At 41.3% G+C, this 21,303-nt stretch overlaps 2 protein-coding genes across 5 annotated transcripts in view; both read right to left on the bottom strand.

Annotated features, from left to right (window-relative positions):
- CLCN1 (chloride voltage-gated channel 1) overlaps positions 1 to 2,065 on the bottom strand; it is a 111,745-nt gene extending 109,680 nt beyond the window's left edge. For both annotated transcript variants that reach the window (XR_014559328.1, XM_083718586.1), the window contains exon 1: positions 383 to 2,065. Coding sequence is in view for 1 of the 2 variants with exons in the window: in XM_083718586.1 (XP_083574712.1) it covers positions 383 to 433 (51 nt within the window). In the remaining variant the exon portion in view is untranslated. The remainder of the gene's footprint in view (positions 1 to 382) is intronic.
- A 934-nt stretch (positions 2,066 to 2,999) lies between these two features.
- Positions 3,000 to 20,882, bottom strand: CASP2 (caspase 2). Of its 3 annotated transcripts, none has more exons than XM_083719400.1 (11): positions 20,574 to 20,882; positions 17,986 to 18,136; positions 15,216 to 15,383; positions 14,726 to 14,807; positions 12,131 to 12,225; positions 11,205 to 11,381; positions 10,318 to 10,446; positions 9,875 to 9,965; positions 6,498 to 6,647; positions 6,219 to 6,328; positions 3,000 to 5,175 (listed from the first exon to the last, which is right to left on the bottom strand). In XM_083719400.1, exons 2-11 carry the CDS (start codon positions 18,133 to 18,135, stop codon positions 5,041 to 5,043), a joined length of 1,287 nt encoding a protein of 428 aa, XP_083575526.1. In that variant the 5' UTR covers position 18,136; positions 20,574 to 20,882; the 3' UTR covers positions 3,000 to 5,040. The 3 variants fall into 3 exon arrangements, with proteins under 3 accessions (XP_083575526.1, XP_083575524.1, XP_083575525.1); XM_083719398.1 differs by having other exon boundaries at positions 12,131 to 12,228; positions 20,574 to 20,777; XM_083719399.1 differs by lacking the exon at positions 20,574 to 20,882 and adding an exon at positions 18,373 to 18,466 and having other exon boundaries at positions 12,131 to 12,228.
- Positions 20,883 to 21,303: the final 421 nt, after the last annotated feature.

The raw sequence follows: 21,303 nt of genomic DNA on the forward strand, positions 1-21,303 counted from the left end.
CCTCAACTGGAAGCTAAATGGCAATATTTCTAACTTCGAACCTCAAACAACCTTACCTCCCAATCCAGCACAGGCAAAAACCAAACTGCAAATTATCTCTTAAGTGAACTTAACTGCTTAGACATCTGTTTGGGAAGGGAGAGACTCTGTTTTTCTTTTGTTTTGTTTTTGCCTCTCAAACTATCAAAGGATTTTCACTCCACCCAGAAAGTGTAGGAATGACTTTTCACGTTTTACACTAGTTTTCCGTGATGCTTGGACAACTAAAGGCATCCCAATCAGTGGTTCTCAAGTGGCAGATTATGGGGTATGAGACAACAATTGAAGGCTCCCGGGCTAGTGCCCAAGGTAAATGAGAAGTATGCAACACCAGTGTACTCACCAGTGTCTGCTGATACCGTAATGTCCTTTTTGGACGGTTGTCCCCAGTCATATCCAGTGTTTGCAAATGGGGTAACTGGGCATCCCGGCGGAGGTGCCTTCCCTTCTGCTTCCCGGTTGCAGGATCATGGAATGGGACAAAACTGAAGTTGTGAGTGCTCCAGCTAAAGGCTCACTGTGGGGGGGGGGGGATGCGTAACCAGATACCCTGGTTCTGCTCATGCTCTGACACAGCGGTCGTGTCTCTGCTCTAATGCCTCTAACTGCTGCTCTGGCACTGAGTCAGCCCAGTAAATTAAAAGGTGATAAGATTTCTTTCTCCTGGCTCCAGTGGGGTTGTTTGTGTCCAAGGCCAATGATTCCAGAACTGGAAGGCTGATCGGTAGGGTTTTGGTGGAGGTGGACCGGAGGTCGACATTTGTTTGACTCATGGCATTGGAAAAAAAGAATGAATAATGACCAAAATTATTAGACTGAGAAGGATATCCTAGTGGCAAAGGTGCCAATGCCCGGCTATTACCATTACAGCCCATAATCCAAAGCTTTGTATATTTCGAATGCCCTTGTTGACAGACTCTCAACAGCATCCCCTGGGAAGCTAAGTTCAAATCCCACAGGCTTCAGAGATTGTTCTCATAAGCAGGCAACAGCCAGTGTCCTTACTGCAAATAAGAACCAATGAAGTCAGCAGGATGTAACTGTAAACATGCTTAGGGCTGAGATGTGGTGCTTCCATAATTTTGTCCCACTAGTTCTTGTTCTATTCCACAATGCCCATTCTAAACAATTCCTTTTCTGTTTTACTTAAGGCTACCTTTTTCTAGTGGCTGTTTCAGATGTTCAGATTTCTGTCATGCACATCTAATTATCTGAACCACTCCAGCTGCCTACCCGGTGCATCTTCAGCTTATGACAAAATCTATGTAGTGAAAGTGCCCGGTGCACCTGTGGGGATGGAATTCTACAGCATAGGGAGAATCAAATGGAGAATGCCCTCTTCCAGACCACTGCCACCCTGGAACTTCTGAAGGTGGTGGAACTACCAAGCCCCCCCTCCCCCCCGCTTGCACTGATTTAGAAGGATTCTGAAATACCTATTTAGTAGAAGAGTACAGACTGCAAAACATGGATATTACCAAACCACTTTTGCTTTGATGGCAACAGTTCTTCTCTTAAGAGGTAGCCCGGGACAATCATATTCCTAAGGGTTTATTTAATGGTGTAGTACCTTAAATAAAATATGCACACACAACATGTAGTTTCTCAAACTACATACACTAAAAATGGTTTCTGCATAACTCGTCTTCAGTTACTAAAGTGAATCCTTCAACTCAGTCAAGCCGACTATAATTATGAGCAAAAGCATGCAAAATAATAGCTCATTAGCCCGGCAATTTTAGTGACCTTTTTCATTTTTACTTATTAATGCAATTGACGTTTTCATAAGAATCCCAGTGTCTGCTTAATATATTTGTGAAAGTGTTTCCTTTCCACTTTCCCTGAGGCTACTCTTTTGCTTTTTCTTTGGCTGTTTTCTTCTGAAAAACCTAAATGGCTTTTCCTTTGGTTTTTAAATCCTTTAATTTGGGTATTTACAAATTAATAAGTGACCTCCAAATTCAAAGTATGCTGTGGGCCAGATAACCATATGGAGGAAAGGACATCAGACCCAATGCAACCATGTTAACAAGTACTATACTTATTGGGAGTAAATTCACGCAAGCATGGTGGGTTTTTCAGCAGGGGGCCAGTCCATTGTCCCTCAGACCTTTGGGGGGGGGGCAGACTATATTTTTGGTGGGAGAAAAAGAATGAATTCCTATGCCCCACAAATAACCCAGAGATGCATTTTAAATAAAAGTGCACATTCTACTCATGTAAAAACACCAGGCAGGCCCCACAAATAACCCAGAACTGCATTTTAAATAAAAGGGCACATTCTACTCATGTAAAAACATGCAGATTCCTGGACCGTCCATGGGCCGGATTGAGAAGGCGATTGGGCCGGATCCGACCCCCGGGCCTTAGTTTGCCTACCCATGCTCCAGAAAAAAGGCTCATACTCACAACTACACAGAACTGAAAACTTTACCCACATTCATGACTCCAAGGTTAGAATCAATCATGTTTTGTACCAGTAAGGTAAAGGTAAAGGTACCCCTGCCCGTACGGGCCAGTCTTGCCAGACTCTGGGGTTGTGCGCCCATCTCACTTAAGAGGCCAGGGGCCAGCGCTGTCCGAAGACACTTCCGGGTCACGTGGCCAGCGTGACATTGCTGCTCTGGCGAGCCAGAGCCGCACACGGAAACGCCGTTTACCTTCCCGCTGGTAAGCGGTCCCTATTTATCTACTTGCACCCGGAGGTGCTTTCGAACTGCTAGGTTGGCAGGCGCTGGGACCGAGCAGCGGGAGCGCACCCCGCCGCAGGGATTCGAACCGCCGACCTTTCAATCGGCAAGTCCTAGGCGCTGAGGCTTTAACCCACAGCGCCACCTGCGTCCCTCTGTACCAGTACTCTTTGGTAAAAGGCCTGTTCTGTAACCTAGTTGCACTGCAGATATAGAGAAAGAGACGATGCCTCCTTGTTGGTTAAAAAAAAACAAAACAAAGTACGCCAGTTAGAAAACAAGATCACTTTTTATTTTGGCACATGGAGATATAGTTTATATACAAAGTTTATAAAAAGTGGCAGTGACAAAGACCTGCCCTCTCCTTTCTCAGACTAGGAGGAGACGTCTGTACTAACACAGTACAGTTACCAAGCACCAATTTCCAGAGAGGACTCCCATGTTTTTTTTCTATTTTTACTCAGAGGAAAGAACCTTTGAGTTGTCACCCTGAGCTGTTCACTGGCCCTGAAATGGCTACTGCTCAACAGGTGTGGTATGCAGTTCAACTGCACTAGGGCAGGACAAAAGGACCTTCTAAGCTTCTGGCCTCTCGTTAGATTATTCTGCCTCATGTTATTTTCCTAACCATTATGTTTGTTTTTAAAAATATGTATCAAAATCCTATAAAAATATTTTTTTTCAAAATCTTAGGCAAAAGAGAATGATAAAGGCTGATCAAGGGCAGCTGGTTTAAGCATACAGTCCTTGGCTGCAGAGTTATTAGGATGCCGAAAGGCAACAATATACAAGAATGTAACAGCAAAACTTAGGTATGGCATGTAACTTTAAAAAAAAGGGGGGAGGGAATAGAGCACATTTCCTGTCCTCTGCAGCAAACATATGCACCAGTTAAAAGTCCAGGCTTTTAACCACCTGTGGCTACTGGGTGCCAGGACTGTTGCACCACTGGGGAGTATACATTTGCACATATAAATAAGACTGGCTCTTGAGGATTGTCCTCATTTTGCAAGTGAGTTTCTTAAAATGGCAGGTCCCGCAAAAGGGGGCCGTTACAGTACTGGAGAAAAGAATGCATAATTAACTGAAGACTTCCTGAATTGTTTGCTCACACAATGGGAGGAGCAAAGCAGGTGTGCAAATGGGCATGCAGAGATTTCCCTAACTCTGCCAATGTGTAGATTTGCCCTTAAAAAGCCATGTGTGGCATCTGAGCAGCTTGGGGGGGGGGGCGCTTATAGCCATGCCTCTGCTCATGAGGATCAATTTCACTCACAATGAATAGGGAATCATGGGATGGGTGGGCAGAAAATATAGGCAAATACAGTGTAGGCAAACATCTCCTAATAAAATGACAAGTCTACAATAGTCATCACAGGGTATGCTACCATTGAGAATGGAACTAGCAACAATAGAAGTCAAAAAGACAAACTTGTTATATAATTAGAAACACCTTGTGGAATGGAAACCTGTTTCAATTGTTTCCAAGTCCTGGTGTGAGTTTGTGCTAATAATTATCAACTTCTTTGAGAAAATAAGCAGAACAGATTTTTTTTTGGGGGGTATCTTTTTAGCAAAACAGAAATTACACGTGTATTCATTATTATTTTTTGGGGAGAAAGGGGTGATGAAAGATATAAAATGACTTTAGCATTAACCTAACTATTCCACCAAACTGTCTGCATGTCCTTCATTTATTTAGAGGGTTCCTTTTCAGTTTAGCTAGTGGTTTTGCCAAATTTGCTTAGCTGCCCACAAATTTGTCTTAAAACAAAATTCGATTTATAAACCATGCTTTTTGTTTCATAAAAGCTTTATGAATGCTATTTCTCACACTCCTGTTTGTGATAAATACTCGCTACCTAGGTGCTCCCCATCAACCTCAATGTTGGCACATAAACACACTATACTTACAAACCCTGAACTGGGAGGCAAGCATCAACAAGTTGCCAAAGTCTGTCTGAAATAGTGATATTAGAGAAATTTGCACAATGAGTAAAAAAGCTGCACACTGAGTAAGAAAGCTGGCTTAGCCAGGCATGATCAAATTAAAAGACACTTATATGCTAATTTCCATGGGTCACAATATCTGATAACATATGAAATTCCCAATAAAATCAGAAAAACTGTTAGAAACAACAGAACAAGTAGCATATGTTCATCAGTCAACCGCTTCCTAAACAAGACAGCTTAACGCCCCCTACCTTCAATATGAAATGCTGTAAGGGAAGAGTAGCCCTAGACCTCTACAGAAGGTCATCCTATGGCACAGAGTATTACGTGGACTTTGGCCTTAGAGGCAGTGGCCCCCTTAGATGACAGAGTTAATTCCTGGGAACAAGTAAAGGTCCTGGCAAAGAGTGCTACAATACTCTGACATCTCCTTGCAGCGGTGGAACTCGGTGCCTGGGGCATGACCTTCTCGGTGCTTGATCATTCCATTCACCTAAATGAAAAGGTAACAAAAGGCAAAAGAAAGGCTTAGAAATTTAAAACAGTATTCATTTTTGAATATTTATTTATTTATTTTTATCTTGGTTCAGATGCTCGACTGAAATTCAAACCAGACAGGATATCTGTTTACTCAAGACTTCCGGTCTACTGCCCTATCAAAATCCAGCTTGCACTTCTGGGAATTCTCGGTCCACATACTGCTTAAGCCTGCCTTGTAGAATTTTAAGCATAACCTTGCTAGCGTGTGAAATGAGCGCAATTGTGCGGTAGTTGGAGCATTCTTTGGGATTGGGCTGTAGACTGATCTTCTCCAATCCTCTGGCCACTGCAGAGTTTTCCAAACTTGCTGGCATATTGAGTGTAGCACCTTAACAGCATCATCTTTTAAAATTTTAAATAGTTCAGCTGGAATATCATCACTTCCACTGGCCTTGTTATTAGCAGTGCTTTCGAAGGCCCATTTGACTTCACTCTCCAGGATGTCTGGAGGGCTCCCATGGCTTGCGGAGAGCAGCCTGTTCGGGGGGCTGGGGAACCTCGGGCTTCCCATGCCCCAGCCCCGCACCTGGGGGGAAATAATTTTTTTTCTTTATTTCCCCCCCCCCCAAAAAAAAACTAGGTGCGCCCTATGGGGCGAAAAATACGGTAAGCTTGAATTTTGCTATAAGAAGCTGATGATCTGAGGCACAGTCGGCTCCAGGTCTTGTTTTTGCTGACTGTATAGAGCTTCTCCATCTTTGGCTGCAGAGAATATAATCAATCTGACTTCGATGCTGCCCATCTGGTGATGTCCATGTGTAGAGTCGTCTCTTGTGTTGTTGGAAAAGTGTGATGACCAGCTTGTTCTCTTGACAGCACACCCCTAAATTATATCAAATGTCTGTTTGCAGAAGTTGCACTTTGCTTCCCAGAGGCCCCAAAAGGGAACAGTAATGCTACAGGAGGTCCAACGAAAGTTAAACAAGAATCTCAAGAGTGCAGCACCTTCTAGAAGTTAGTTGAGAAGCAAGAGTGAAGCACAGCATCCCAGCTCACCTTTACAAGCATGTCAGCCACATGCGTATTTCTGGAATCTTCAGCAAACACAGAAGTCAGAGCCTCTACATACCAGGACCCACGTTTGGTGTTTCTCATAGCAGCTGTGCCTGTAAGTAAGTAAGTAAGTAAGTAAGTAAAGTCAATGCAAAGTAGAAAAAGAGGGACAAGTGCATGATGATCCACCAACAGCAGCTCAGTTCAAAGGTGTAAAACCACCTTTGAGCAGTTCATTAAAATAACGTAACGAAAAGACTTTTATGATACTATTCCAGATACCTCTCAGACAGGCATAGCCACATATCATATCAGAGCAAGTGGGAAGACGCAGCTTGGGATTCTCTTTCTTGTTGGCATCGCTTTCTTCGCAACCTGGAGAGTCAGCACGCTCATTTCCATCTATTTGGTCCACTCCACGGTCTGTCTCATCTAATAAAGAGAAAACAAGAAGGCAGGAATTTCACTCACCTCCGTCAAGCATCTTTTCTAAAGGTACATTTCTGATTGTATGTTCAATTTGTAGGGTTTACTATTGAGCATCATCTACATTCCCTGACCTCCTTACTTTTGGCAACAATAACCAAATTTGCCTACAATAGTCTTATTAGCCACTTATCTACCTTGCAGTAATTAAATGATCAAAAAGCCCTGGTACCACTCCCCTGGTACACATGGGAACTCATGTCCAAAGTAGTCGTGTGTAAGCCAGGCACTGATTTAAGAATCCCAACTGTTTTCACCTTAGCTTTCCCCTTCCCCATCAGCCCCTGGAGAATCACCTGCCATAGAAGAGGAAAATCCCATTGATTATACCCCCATTGGCATAGACTAACCAACTGAGAATACTTCATGCACCTGATGCAGTGGACTCCAGCCTAAGGAAGTTTATGTCACAATTAATTTATTAAGTCTTTAAAGTGCTAAGTGCTACAGACTCTTTGTTCTTTCTACATCTTGCCAGAGCAAATAGGAAAAAGCAACATGTACAGGAAGAGCAAGAAAAAAGAAAAGAAAGACTAAGGTTATTGAGTAATATTAAGCATATTTAAGTAAGGGTATAAACCCGAGGCGAAGCAAATCTGGGAATAAAATCTGAAGAGAAAGTATTTATACATCTTGGAAAGGTTGTTCCAGCTGCTTTCCCTCTGTAATCACCGTACATCTTAAACTTAAACAAAAGATGTGTATACATAGGTTAGAGGGGATAAAAGGAATGAGAAAAATGTAGGACAGAGCCCTTGATCATTTTTAGATAGACTTGAATGAAAACTGCCTGGTTTCAAACAGCACAATCTTCTTGGATTGCATTACAACTTTTGAAAACATCAAGCACCCACCAACTAATAAATCGGACACACAAAATCATTTTAAGAAAGGCTGAGAACATATATTTTTGCTCTCGAGCAGCATCACCAACATGTCTAGTAAGATCTATACATATACAGCCATCAAAAGCATGGTGGGAAGGGAAGATCTGACTCAGGACAAACTATTTCAAATGACACCCTCAAGCTAGTTTCTAATGGTGTCCAGTAAAATGAAGTTTGATCAAATAATGCTTGCAAAGTATTTTCACAATTTATTCCAACAGCAGTGAGCTTGCAAAATTGGATTAAACTGCCAAATGGTAAACTGCTGCCCAAAACCTGCTTCAAGATCAGAAATTCTGCTTTATTTTCGAGACACTAATTTCTTTCAATTTTGCTGCTTTAAAGCTCATCTGAATAGCCCTGAATCTCCTGTATCAAAGTGATCTCTACTCAGGTTTAAGCAAAATTTAGCAAAACTGCACCTTGAATTTTCTCTAAGTGACCACAGTGTTTCTGCTTAGAAGAAATTTAATTTGGTAGGTACGAGGCTGACAGACAGAACCTTCAAGGTAGCTTCATGAGCACGGGATACTATAAATTTTCCATTTGTTTCTTAGAATAAAACCTGTGTGTTGTTTTTTCACTATCAAGGTAAGACTGAAAAGGAAAATATAAAAGCATGAAGGACTATAACTTTCAACTGTTGATGAAAAGGAATGGCTTCTGTTTTTCATTACTTCTCTTATCAGCTGAACTGTTCACTTCTTCAAACCATTTTCTATTCAGAAGTTGGAGTTGGACTATATAGTCTATATATGCACTCTAAACATACTGTGCAAAGGATCTCCAGGTCATAATGGTTTTATAGTAAAAACTAGGCCTGCATCAAGCACAAATATGTTGCAAAAGCTTCATTTGGTTTAGTCCATCCAGACAGGCTTATTCAGTTTTGAACTGCTTGCTGAAGCCACCAAGCAGAGGCATAAGAACTGAATTTTGGAAGAACTTAAGCTTCTATGTTACAAATTTCTTAAAGACGGATAATCCACAGTTGGAAATGTGATTGTTAACTTGGAAGGCCTAAATCCCACTTCTGGATGTCTCAGTCCCATTGAATACACCATTTTGGGATCGCTTCTTGCATTAATTTGAGCAGGGCAAAGTCGAGCAGAGTGGTGTTTTAAAAGGAGGATCAAGAGCAAACTGACCCCCCTTCCTTCTCTCTCAGACCAGAAAAACAACTGGGAGAACATTAGCCCCAGAGGCACTTGTAGTGACATTTGCTGGCGGGGCAGGCGGCAAGGGAAATAAAATGTGAAGGAGGCAATTAAGAAAGAAAAGCACAAGCCTGGAGCAAGGTAGAAAAGAGGTGGTGTGTGTACATGTTAGTTTTATTACATTTAAGAACTAGAATCCACTCTAGGAGCCTTTTCTTTGCTGAAGGGGAGGATTCATTAAGGTTCTGTGCTTGAATTAGTAAGGTTACTGGGAAGTAATGCTACATTTCTTGTAGGCTTATGTTCCAGCATGGCCTCAAATGGCTAAGGAAAGTGACCTGTTTTGTGAATCTCCCATCATCTCCTATACAAGTTACAGTCTCTTAAAACACAGTATAATTGGAAGATGTGCTAGAAAGTTTATGCCAAGAAGCTTATGCCCCTCTTGTGTTTCTTGGTACTTTTCTTCCAAAATTCCTTTCAATGGACTTAAGAGTTTCTTCCATGAGGGATCATGTCACTGAAGACGGTGACATTAAGCTTTGAATGTCTAAATTTTCTTGTACATGCTCTAAATGCAGCTGAAAACCCTGTTCCCCATCTGATTTTAAGGAACTTCATAAAAGAGTTTTTCAATGGAATCTCTCTTCAAAGGAATGCATAGTGCTTGTTTTATGTTATGGTGTTATGGAAGGTGGGTGACTGGCCCTTGGACTACTACTTTTTTCATTTCCCCCAGATCCAGAAAAGATACGGAAATCTATAGTCCAGACCAAAGAGCAACTGTGATCAAGTTCCAGGATGCAGGTAAAATCTCCATGCTGGGTTATGTTTAGTGTGGCTAACCGCCCCACACCACACATGCAAGATATGGGAATTATTACAAAGCTCCCCTTTGTCACGGTGCTGCAGGGTCTGCAATCAGCTGACCACATGCCATGCAGAGTGAGAAGCACTTACAGAGAGAGGTAGTGGCAACAGCAAGGCAGGGAGGTGAATGTGGGTTCCGCTTATACCTGAGAGAAGCAAAGAGGAGAGTTGAGCGCAAGCTGTGTAGAATGGGGAATGTTTGTGAAGCACAGGTAACCCCACCCCCATACCCCCACACCCTTCTCCTTGGGTTACCTACCTCCCCGGCATGCTTGAATGAAGAACATTTTGGGCTTATTCTGAAGCCTAGGGCAGTTTGCGTTATCAAAGAGCCTGAAAATCTCCTGCAGCTGGGGAAAAAAAATCACGGTAAACATTTGTTAGAAAAAACTGCTAAACCAATTTTATCTGAATCATGCTTTTTAATTGTTATATATTTTATTCTGTAAATCATCATGAGAATATTTATATTGAAGGGTGGCAATGAAATAGGCAAGCAATCACCATATTCTAAATATCATTCAAATATACATTCTGCTCCTATATGTTTCCATTAATTGCTTTCCAACTTCCAGAAATACCTTCATTTCTGCTTCAGGCCAGAATCTATTATAACTTTATTTGCCAGTAGCTGGTTGCCAATTTCATCATCCTTAAATGACCACGCCCTACACAAAGGAGGAATCCACAAAGGTAAATTACCTGAAGCAGTTTGCCATCCACTCCATAGACCCCACCCTCTATGCCATGTGAGAGAAGTGATACTATGCAGGAATCTACATCTCGGTGAACTGGAAGCTTTGAAAAGTTTTCCAACTCCTTATGCATTTCCTGAGAAAAGAAGTAACTAAAATCAGCAATCCCTAAAACTGCAAATACCAGAGAAGTGGGAAAGGCACAATTAACAGAGCAAAGCCATGTACCAATAACAAGCTTAATGGGGAGCCAAAGAAGGCTAATTAATTATCAAAAATGGTTGAACATGGGCCCAATTTCCAGAGAATTTCCAGATTTTATATTCTGTTTAATCCAAGTATTCAGAGATAGTAATTTCTAAAATTCTGTAACCAGCCAGCCAGTCTTCCTGGGGCCTCTGACTCCAGAGTAGGAAGCAGAAGATTCCTGATGGCAGAAACAGCCCAAGTGGCCCTGGCTGTCTAGGCAAAGGCTGAGAGAAACTTCTGGTTGCTGTGCCCAGCCTCTACAATTCTGGGGGACCAAAGTTATTTAATCACTATCACAAAGTTACTACACTAAGCAATCTTCTGTAGATTTTTATTGAACGTGTGTAAGAGTAACCTAAGTGAAATGCATTAAAATAAATGAATTTGCTAATAAAATTGTGAGACTGAACAAACTTAATAAAGTACTTAATAAAAATACAGTAAATTATGCTATCTAGATAGCAGTAGGGATAAAAATTCTACATGGAAATACAATCCTTAGTATACATAAAATGCTTGCTCCAGTATACCCAGATTCACATTAGAAATGATATCAGTTACCCAATTTATTGTGAGGAGCCAATTATAAAAAATGACTTCCAGGATGGAGACATTCATCATGCTTGTTCCATTCTCAGGGCTCACCTGTGCAGTTTGATCATGCCGTACCATCACTTGGTACCCAAGATGTCTGAAGAGCATTTCTAGGGCAGCTTGGTCAACATTGCCACCAGAACGGAACTCTAGGTCCGTCTCACTGCTAAAATGCACGTTGCTAAGTATCAGCGCCAAGCCCCGTGGGTGTGATTTCATCCTGTATGCCTGTGAAAAACAGGTAACCTGATGGATCCAGATTCCTGGTATATTATGTAAAACAGCAAAATCACAAGATACTTATTCATGACAGTCAGAATCCTGTTGCATACCTACATAAATAAACACAAAGAGAGAGGACACCTTACATTTATAGCAGAAAAAACACTGTAGTTTAAAAGGATTTATAGGCTAATGGCCAGAAAAAATCCCAGCAATGTAAGGTTTCATGCTAACGCTCAAACAAGTTCATATTTGTTTCTATCAGTGTACAGGATTTCCATTTAGAAATTTAATGATGATTTTAAAAGAACTTTATTCTTTTGCCTAAAGAATTAGAAAAAAAATGTCCCAGTCTGGTAGAAGCACCAGTGAGAAGAGAATGCCTGGCAGAGACTGTAAGGGAAGGATACTTAAATCAAATGACTGCAATGGAACTCATGCTATCACACTTTAAGAACTGGACTCAGAAATGGCATAAGCTCCTAGGAAAATATGTAAGTGCCTTTGGGAAGAAAATACAGGTATCTAAAAGAGAAGCACACATCAAAATAAAACTTATTAAACCACCTGCCTCTATTTTTCAGTTTGGGATGGCTCATGTTCTTAGAACTGCATGTGAAAGTAAAAAACATGTCATCCCCTGAACAGGCATTTATTTCACATTTTGAAGCTGGCTTTCTGCAGATTACCAATAAAAGCACCCAATGCTTGATGGGGGGGGGGGACCCTAAACTTCCACCCTTCAGGATACTCACCATGTGCTCATGCTCATGATAGAATTCTGGGGTGCATAGCTTCACCTGAGGATAGTGAGGACCATCTCCATCATCCAAAGAATGCTCCACTGGTTCTGCTGAGACACAGGCCAACAACCAAAATGTAAGTGGCTCAGCAACAAAATAACTTCTGTGCAGGTGTAAACTTGGCATTTACAACTATTTAGGGATACCAGATTAATAATATAACCCGCAAATTTTTAAGCACCGGAGGAGTAAGTCCAGAATGGACTTCCCAGTTACAGTAAAGAGATCAAAATGATTGCAAATCAAATGCATGTTTATGTAGCTTTTTAAAACACCACTTTTTGTGATATTTAGAACATATGTGTATATTAATTAATTAAGTGGGGAGAATCTCAGGGTTAAATCAGACTTGATATAAAGTGTATGAATGTAATTAGTGTGCATTTTTTGTTATGAAGGCAGCATTTGCAGGGGAGCTGCAGAAGCCTCATGGTAGTGGAGATGGAGTAGGCAAATTTACTTTCTAGCTCTGAGGGATAGTTCAGTTGGTAGAGCATGCGGATCTCAGGGTTGGGGCTTCAAGCACCACATTGGGCAAAATATTCAAACACTACAGGAGTTAGATTAGGTGGTCCTTGTGTTCCCTTTTATCTCTACAATTCTCTTCCTACTATGGTGCTAACAAAAATAGCCTCTCTGATGCTGCTTTCTACATTTCAAGGGAAGCCCCCATTGACACCAATGGAGCATTTCTTTGAAGTGGAAGTAGCAACTTCAAATAGGCATTTGTTGGGACTATATCAAGGAGAGAAAGGGTTGAGGCTACCAGTGAAACACAGACAGAGCCACGTTTTAGAAAAACCCACCAAATGTTCTTGGATTACAGCACCCATCCTCTGTGACCATAACCCATGTTGGCTGGGTTGGGAGTTGGGATGGGAGTTGGACCCTAATAACATCTGGAGGGCCACTGGTTCGCCATAGCTGGTTAATACATAAGTTAAACTCCTATGACTTGCTCAAGTCTAGGCACCTTGCCCTGTGCAACCTGCCAAATATAATGACTAATGGCAACCAATTATAGTTTTGTGATTATTTCTGTGTTACAGCTATTGTTAATAGTCATGGATAAAAAATGCATACACTGAATAATTTATTTGGTTGCTAGTTAATAATAAAACAGTTTGCAATTTAGAAGATCAGCAGGATGCAACCGAAACCAAGAGACCTGGCCATAAAATTTGGATGTAAAAAGTAGGTCAGCTTTTTGCATGGAAAATATAAAACATTATAGTCAATATATTGTATTCTTAAGAGCCACCGTTCTGAAAACAATAGTCTGGAGACTGAAATACAATTTGCCACACATCCCAGCCACGTTTTATTAAAAACACATGTCACCTAGTTTTAAGTATTTCTGTTATGGAGATGTGAATCTCAGGCACATTCTTCGCTTTAATTTTATTTATATCTAATTTATTTAAAATATATCTCTGTCCCTTCAAAATATATAGGGAGAAAACAATTTCCCTCAAAGAAGTCTGGCCATGAACGATATGCATGAGATGCAAGTAAAATAAGAGGAAAATACAAGAGCCCTTTGCAGCATTTATTTTCCAAGCAACCTGCGTCCCCAAAATGGTGCGCTCATGGCACCCCAAAGCCTCTTGCCTCTCCCAGTTTTAGACAATTTTTAATTTAAAAAATTGTGCTTTTTTAGCTTTGTTGTTGGGGTGGTAGGTGAAGAGCCAACTTTTTTGTCTTTGTCTTTTTAATGTGTGTTTGGCTCATTTCTGACCAACACCAATTGGGCATTTTATGGTGCTCACAACAGTTTATTACATTTCTGAATGTGCCCCCAGGTCCCAAAAGCAACTACATCACAAAAGAAAGCAACTACAGTTTGGAGCATAACATCCAAAACAAAGAAACAAGTGTAATATTAAAGTGGGAATTTCTCCTTATAAATGGAATTGCAGGCAACCTTTCGTTACAATTTTGAAGGCTGCATTTGGTCAGATAATATTGTTTCATAGGCTAAGTCTGAAAAAATAGGCCACAAGTTGCCTATTTTATGTGATTTCATATATACTATCTTTTCTACACATTATTCTTGGCTCAAATAGATCTTTCAAGCAAAAAATAGCATTTCATCATCAGTGGACACATTCTGGCAATTTTCAAAGTATCCTATAGTATCCAACTACTAAAAATAGCCTTTATGAGGGAGGAATATATAAATATTCCAAACAAATAAAGCAGCACCACCACCATGTGGCTGCTATAACAAAAGCAAAGGTGGTGGAAATCTATTTTGGATTACAAAAGCCTTGCACACTGATCTCTGACTTTTGTTATTAATATATTTAAAAAATAGCTCCTTGGGGCTAAATGTTTTCAGGCTTGCTCTTACCTAACAAAAATGCTTGATCTTTTCTTAACCAAAGGCAATACTGGAAAATCAACATGCATTTTCCTACCCCCACAACAGAAATCTTTTTTCTTTTGTTCATTGTGTGTCATATTAAATAGAATGCTAGTAAACGACAAAAGGAGGTTTTTAGCCATTACAATTGCAATAGTCACATTTCACAAAAATAAACTTACCAAGTTGCCACCGTGGCCTTTTTTGAGAGATTTCTGATTCAGATATAGGAAATGGCAGCTTTTCCTCATAGCCAGAATTGAGCTGAAAGAGTCCACACAGCATTATTAAACAGAAATACAGAGATGTAAAGGAAAAGAACCACCTTCTGTCTACTGGGTATCTATACACACACCAATCATCCTAGGTAGTCTTTACACAAAGCACAGAAAAGATAAGACACATGTAAGTGTATATCTATTGAAGTTAGGATTCCTGGTCCTCTTTTGGGGAATATTCATTTCAAGCCAGGTGTGTAAATGTATTTACTCCCCCTCCCCACACCCATCCCCAGTAAATAATAATCATGTAAAACACCACAGGAATCATGTGCCACTCCAGCATAACAACAAAAATAAAAGTGAGGGTATTCAGGAGCATGGAGAGGACAACAGGAGATCACTAAACTAATATGGGGTCCCCCCACCCCACTTTTATTTGATCCTTCCTTACCCTTGCATTCCCGTTGCTATGGCTGGGAATGGTGCTCAGGAGCATTTCCACTAAGTGCTGCTGTTTGGTTTCTTGTAAAGCTTCACAGAAAGCTGAGAAGGCTTTGGGACCCCTCTTTGGGAGCAGGTTCAAGAATTCTATGTTTTGGCTAAAACTTCCAGACTTGCCCTGAATTCAGAAAAAAACCAAACATGTTAAAAGATCACTGAATTGGATAGGTGAACCAACATTGTTCCTATGGAGCTTTGAAGTGCTCTCACCCTGGCAATCCTGTACGTATCTACTCAGAAGCAACTCTCACTGAGTTTAATGAATCTCACTCCTTAGTTTCTGACATCAGGAATCACAAGACAGAGAATCCACTAGGAGAACACTTCAATCTCCCAGGACATTCTATACAAGGGTCTCAAAGTAGCTGTAATATTACAAAAGAATTTCAGAAATAGACTGGAAAGAGAAGTTGCTGAATTACAATATTACCAAACTTAAAACCATGGAGAGACCTGGTCTGAATAGAGACATTCGATTCTTATCTCATTATACATGATAAAGCTATTTTTCGCCATCTCATCCCTTCCTTTTTCCTGTAAGACCAATTGCAGTCGTTAACAGTCGTCAACTGGTTTACCACACTTTTCAGCCAATCACCCATTCCCACCACCCTTCTGAGTAATACCCCTCCCCACCCTCTTACTATTATATAAAGGTCTGGTGACTTCTGTTTCAGTGTATCTGAAGAAGTTTGCATGTACACGAAAGCTCATACGAATAACAAATTCAGTTGTCTTTAAGCTGCTACTGGAAGGATTTTTTTTTACTTTGCTTTGACTACAGCAGACCAACACGGCTACCTACCTATATCTAGAACTCCTTAATGTGTATACTAGGATGGCTGCCTAATTTGAAAGAATGGAATCATGCAAATGTTAACATACATTTAATAAATATATTCAATTTCACTATTCTTTCCTCCTTTTGTCTCCCATATAGCAACCCTGTACGGAAACCTCCAAGGAAATTGCACAGGGAGGATTAAATATTTTACATCACGGAACAATCACATCTTGCACGCGATTAACTTGTGTTATTTCAAGCCTACATGGTTGTAAGATGGCCAGCTGAAATCCTGCAAATTGCACATAAGGCAAGGAGTATAAAAGCTCCTTTTGCACCAGCACAGAAAGAGTTCTTAAGCTGTCTGCCTTGCTTACTGGGCTTTGGGAGGTTCTCACAAGAGGGCTGGTTTGGGTATTTTTTTTGCATATATCCGCCATCCCCAAGACATAACACCTGGCCAAGACATGTTACTCAAAACACAGAGCAGTTGCAAAAAAACCCCTACATAACTTTACTCAGGGTGAATCAGACAATCACATTTTACACATTTATTCACACCAGTGTGCGAAACTCCCATTGTTCTAGGCATATTTTGCGACAGAGAATTTCATTAGCACAAGCAGTTTCTGAGCTCTGGGCGTAATACAGTACTTTGCCTATGATTTCAGATTAAAACTGCACAGTGGACAGAAAGGAGGACCTTCTTCTGCCTCCCCACTTCCAGCGACTCTTGGAAGACTGGAGAAGAGATCCTCTTAAGAATATTAGGGGGGTGGGCAGGGGAAGCATGGCTTTGTTTTTTGCAGTCTTCAGATGAGAACTAAACCATGTGAAAAATGAACATAAGATTTTAGCTGCAGTTCATTCAGTCAGCTTTGTATTATTGTTATAAAGTTTATAACACAGATTCACACACAAAGAAGTTGGCACCCCCTTGATAGCTTAACATACATTTTGTATTAAAATATTGGTTCTTTAGAAATAAAAATGTTTGTGGTTTATTACTGGAAAAGTCTGCTTCACAGCTTGGGAACTGGAAAAATTATTTCCCTCTCCAGCATTCTACATTATTTCAATTTATTGGTTAAGTCTGCATCATCCAACAACACAGCTGGACTCCTTCAAACAGAGAAGAAGATGATAGAATGGGAATACTTCAATAGCACCCAGTGTTTTAAGAGGCATGATGCTCTGTAATGCAAACACTTGTTTTAAAAAGTTACTGTAACTTTTAGGAGCTACTGAGACATAAGTGACAAAAGGGGTGCTTGGATCAATAGCTGTTTGATTACTTATGCCAGCATGGGCTTTTAGAATTTAGCCAAGTGCCTCATTTCTATTCATTCTCTTGCTCTTTAGCTCAGCCTCACAAATGTCCTTGAAAGTTATTAGCCTACCCTATATATTTTTCTTAGAAGGCCTTCCTTAGTCTTTTGGAGCACACTGAGTCTGAAAACAGAGGGGACTAACCCTTTTCCATCTTAAAAAGGTCACTTGTAGGCAGTTCTTACCAGGTAAGAAGCTCAGTCTGTATTGTTAAGCAAACTACCCTGATTTCACTTAGAATAATACGGGGGTTGGTTTTTGCACTTCTCCAATTTTGTGGTATGGTTTTCCGTTTCAAAAACATAGAACAAGGCAAATAAAGTATGCATATTTAAGATGCGTACCAAAAACTGAATTGAAAAGAAAATTGCAGACAGAATGGACTTCTAAATGTACACATGGGAAATGGACTGGAAATAGATAGATCTGCCCATCCCTAATTACCAGTCTTAGTCTATGACATTTGTTTTATCTAGTTATTTGCTGCTGAATACTACTGATCTCATTTGACACGCAGGAATAATTGTGGCACTTAGAAGCATAAACAGCAACGATAATTTTGGATAATTAAACTTTTAATTCCAGTTGCTGACAAGAGTAATTGTACCTGTATCATCTCCATCATTGCTTCAGTGATCACATCCTTTTCTATGAGGTGTTCCATCAGTTCCTTCAAAACTAGCTGCTTTGCTAGGGAAACACGATTCTTTTTCAGAGCCTCTTGGTGACATTTCTGCATGCCACATGCGCCCAGCATCCTAGAAGAGATAAAAATCCTTTATCTTCTAACAATCTACTGGAACAAGTTTTCACATTAACCATACACCAAATGAGAAGTGAAACTTGTGTGTTTCCATTTGAATGTTCTTAAGAACATAGAATTTTGTCTGGTAAATGGAAGAGGGGTATCATGGGGAATTCTGAATGAAAAGAAATCTAGCTTTGAAACACTTGTTTATTCTATTACACAGATCTTTTAGTAGAGAACACACACCATTTTTTAGTGATTCCTGAACATTCTTTCCTCTCTCCCTAATTACAGTTTTGCATCAGCAATATCCAACAAAGATTGGTGAAGGATCTGCTGGCTGGAAGAAGGAAAACAAGAACTTTTGTGATCATGCCAATAGCCAATAGGAGTGTGTAGGAGTTAGAAATAACACCAGTTAGAAAAAAGAGCTGCCCTGTTTATTGACCAAAATTATAGGCTCTGACTTTCTCATCTTCCAAAAACATTGGATTACTTTCTAGACCAGTGTTTCCTAAACATCAGCTTTACACTGAAAACAGTCACAGCTTAGTAGTGGCTCACAAATTAAGGACTTCAGAAAGAATTTGAAAATTTCTATGCTGAAAGGTAACAATTTCAAAGTTTGTGGAAAAGTAATTTATTTACTTATTAAATTTATAGTGTGCCCTTCCTCCCAAAGAAGCACAAGGAGGCAAACACACAATCAATAAAATGAAAACAACTAAAACCAAGTCTAATACAGATGCAAACTGGGAAAGTTTGCTATATTATTTCCTCAGTTCAATTCTGCAATAAACAAAACCATCGGTTTTATAAACACTAGAATGGCCATAACAAAATACTGTATTATATACACTGCATGCTGAACAGAGATACTTTGTTCATACATAGTTACTGCAACATAGTAGCTCTTTTGACTTTTATTCAATATAAATCTACCGTATTTACTTGAATCTAATGCTCACCTTTTTGGGCCAAATTAAGTTACAAAAATTAAGGTGTGCATTAGATTCAATGGCACATTTACATTCGCCAGCAATACTTTTTTTGGTTTCACAGTTCTGAAAATTGAGGTGTGCATTAGATTTGGTGGTGCATTAGACTCAAGTAAATACGGTATATCTTGATTTCTTATGCTACTAAAATGCATTTTAACTTTTAAGATGTTTGTATTTTAACTTTGATGTTGCTTGGACATTTTGACTTCATTTGGAGGATAACAATCTAATAAATAATATTCAATTTCCCAATATATTTTCACAGGTGCACGCTAGAAATCACCTTCTCGCATGGTGGTCTAAACCAATTTGGACACTTGGGAAAAGTTGGGTGTTTTTAAGAACAGTTTAAACCTCCAGTGTACTGGTAAATTCTGAAGTGCAGACACTCACAATAACCCCTATAGCTGTGTCCCTTCTAAAACTATAGGACTAGATGACTCGCGGGAATCCCTTCCAACTCTACAAAGCTGTGATGGTAAAGGTAAAGGTCAAGGTACTCCTGACCATTAGATCCAGTCGCGAATGACTCTGGGGTTGCGGCGCTCATCTCGCTTTATTGGCCGAGGGAGCCGGCGTACAGCTTCCGGGTCATGTGGCCAGCATGACTAAGCCGCTTCTGGCGAACCAGAGCAGCGCACAGAAACGCCGTTTACCTTTCCGCCGGAGCGGTACCTATTTATCTACTTGCACTTTGATGTGCTTTCGAACTGCTAGGTGGGCAGGAGCTGGGACGGAGCAACAGGAGCTCACCCCATCGTGGGGATTCGAACCGCTGACCTTCTGATCGGCAAGTCCTAGGCTCTGTGGTTTAGACCACAGCACCACCCACATCCCTGTGATGGTAGGAGCCAACTACTGGGGGCTGAGGTCCCTTAAGCCCCCTGCAATAAAACATTAGAGGGGTGTGCCACATCTCATCATCGATTATGCTGGGCAAGGCTTACCCAGCCCCCCAGCCCCAATATTTTATTTTAAGTTCACACCCCTGCCTTGTGTTTCTCCACCTGAATTTTATACTTGCAAGCCACACCAAAACTACCATCAGTTCACAGCTCACCCATTAAACTGCTGTGAGACGGATTAATTACGCCTGAAACGCTTTGAACAATTAAAAAACCCGCCGATCATTATTTATTCGTGGCTCTGCAGAGTCACTGCATTATGTAATATATTAGGAGCGATGAAAAGAAAGGCGGGGATGTCGGAGGAGGGAGGCAAGTGCCAGGGAGGAAACGCTGAAGGGGCCCTGGCAGGATGCGCGGCTCTGTCAACCCTCTTTCCCCTCAGCGAAAGCGGCTTCCCGCCTGGGGCTCTGCCGCCAGAGGCCTCTCCCATCCCCCCGCCTCCACTCCTCCCTCGAGGGGCTTCGGCCCCGTCCAGCTCCCTCTCGCCCCGCTTCCCCGCCCGGCCCCTGCTGCCTCAGCGAACCGCGAAGCCACTCACTCGCCTCCGCCGTCGCCTGGCGCTTCCCGGCGCGCGGTAGGCCGCGGGGGCGCGAGGCAGGAGGCGCAGCTTTTCCCGCCTAAAATTTCTCCTTCCTCCCAGCGGCCTGCAAGTAATAGAACGGGGGGTGGGGAGGAGGAGGGGGGGACAGAGAGGAGGAGGAGGAGGAGGAGGAGGAGGAGGAGGAACAACTATTCCCGATCACGTGGCTGGAACTAGGTTGGGGCGCCTGCGCAGAACGGGCGGGACTATGAGAGCGAATGCGCGCGCATTCCAACCCAGTCGCTTGGCCAGTCTCTTCCCCCGCACGCCTCGATACCTCAACAAAACTACCCAGAACCCGCCTATTGTGGGGCGCATGCGTGCCTTTCTCTTTATTCCTTCGGGATTCCGCTGGGTCCGTCCGCTGGCCCCTACTGCGCAGGCGTGTTTTAACCCGCAGGGGTCTCCCTTTTTTTTTTTTTTTGCAGCATTCCGCCCGACCTTACATTGTGTCTTCACTCCCATGAGGATGGCGGTGATGGTTTTTTATTTAAAAGAACAGAGCAGTTTCAAAAGTAGTTCTTAGTTTTAAAAAAGTGGACTTGCAATATCATCATCACCATTTGTGCCCAAAGTGGTTCACATCACGTGCGATCACTTAAAGTACAACGGTTTTTTAAAAAAATGCATATTAGAAACAATTAGAAATAGTATCAATCCATTAAAAAATAAATAAATCCATGCACAT

The sequence above is a fragment of the Podarcis gaigeae genome, assembly GCF_964106915.1.
Source record: "Podarcis gaigeae genome assembly, chromosome: 17".
In the NCBI taxonomy this organism is placed as follows: Eukaryota; Metazoa; Chordata; class Lepidosauria; order Squamata; family Lacertidae; genus Podarcis; species Podarcis gaigeae.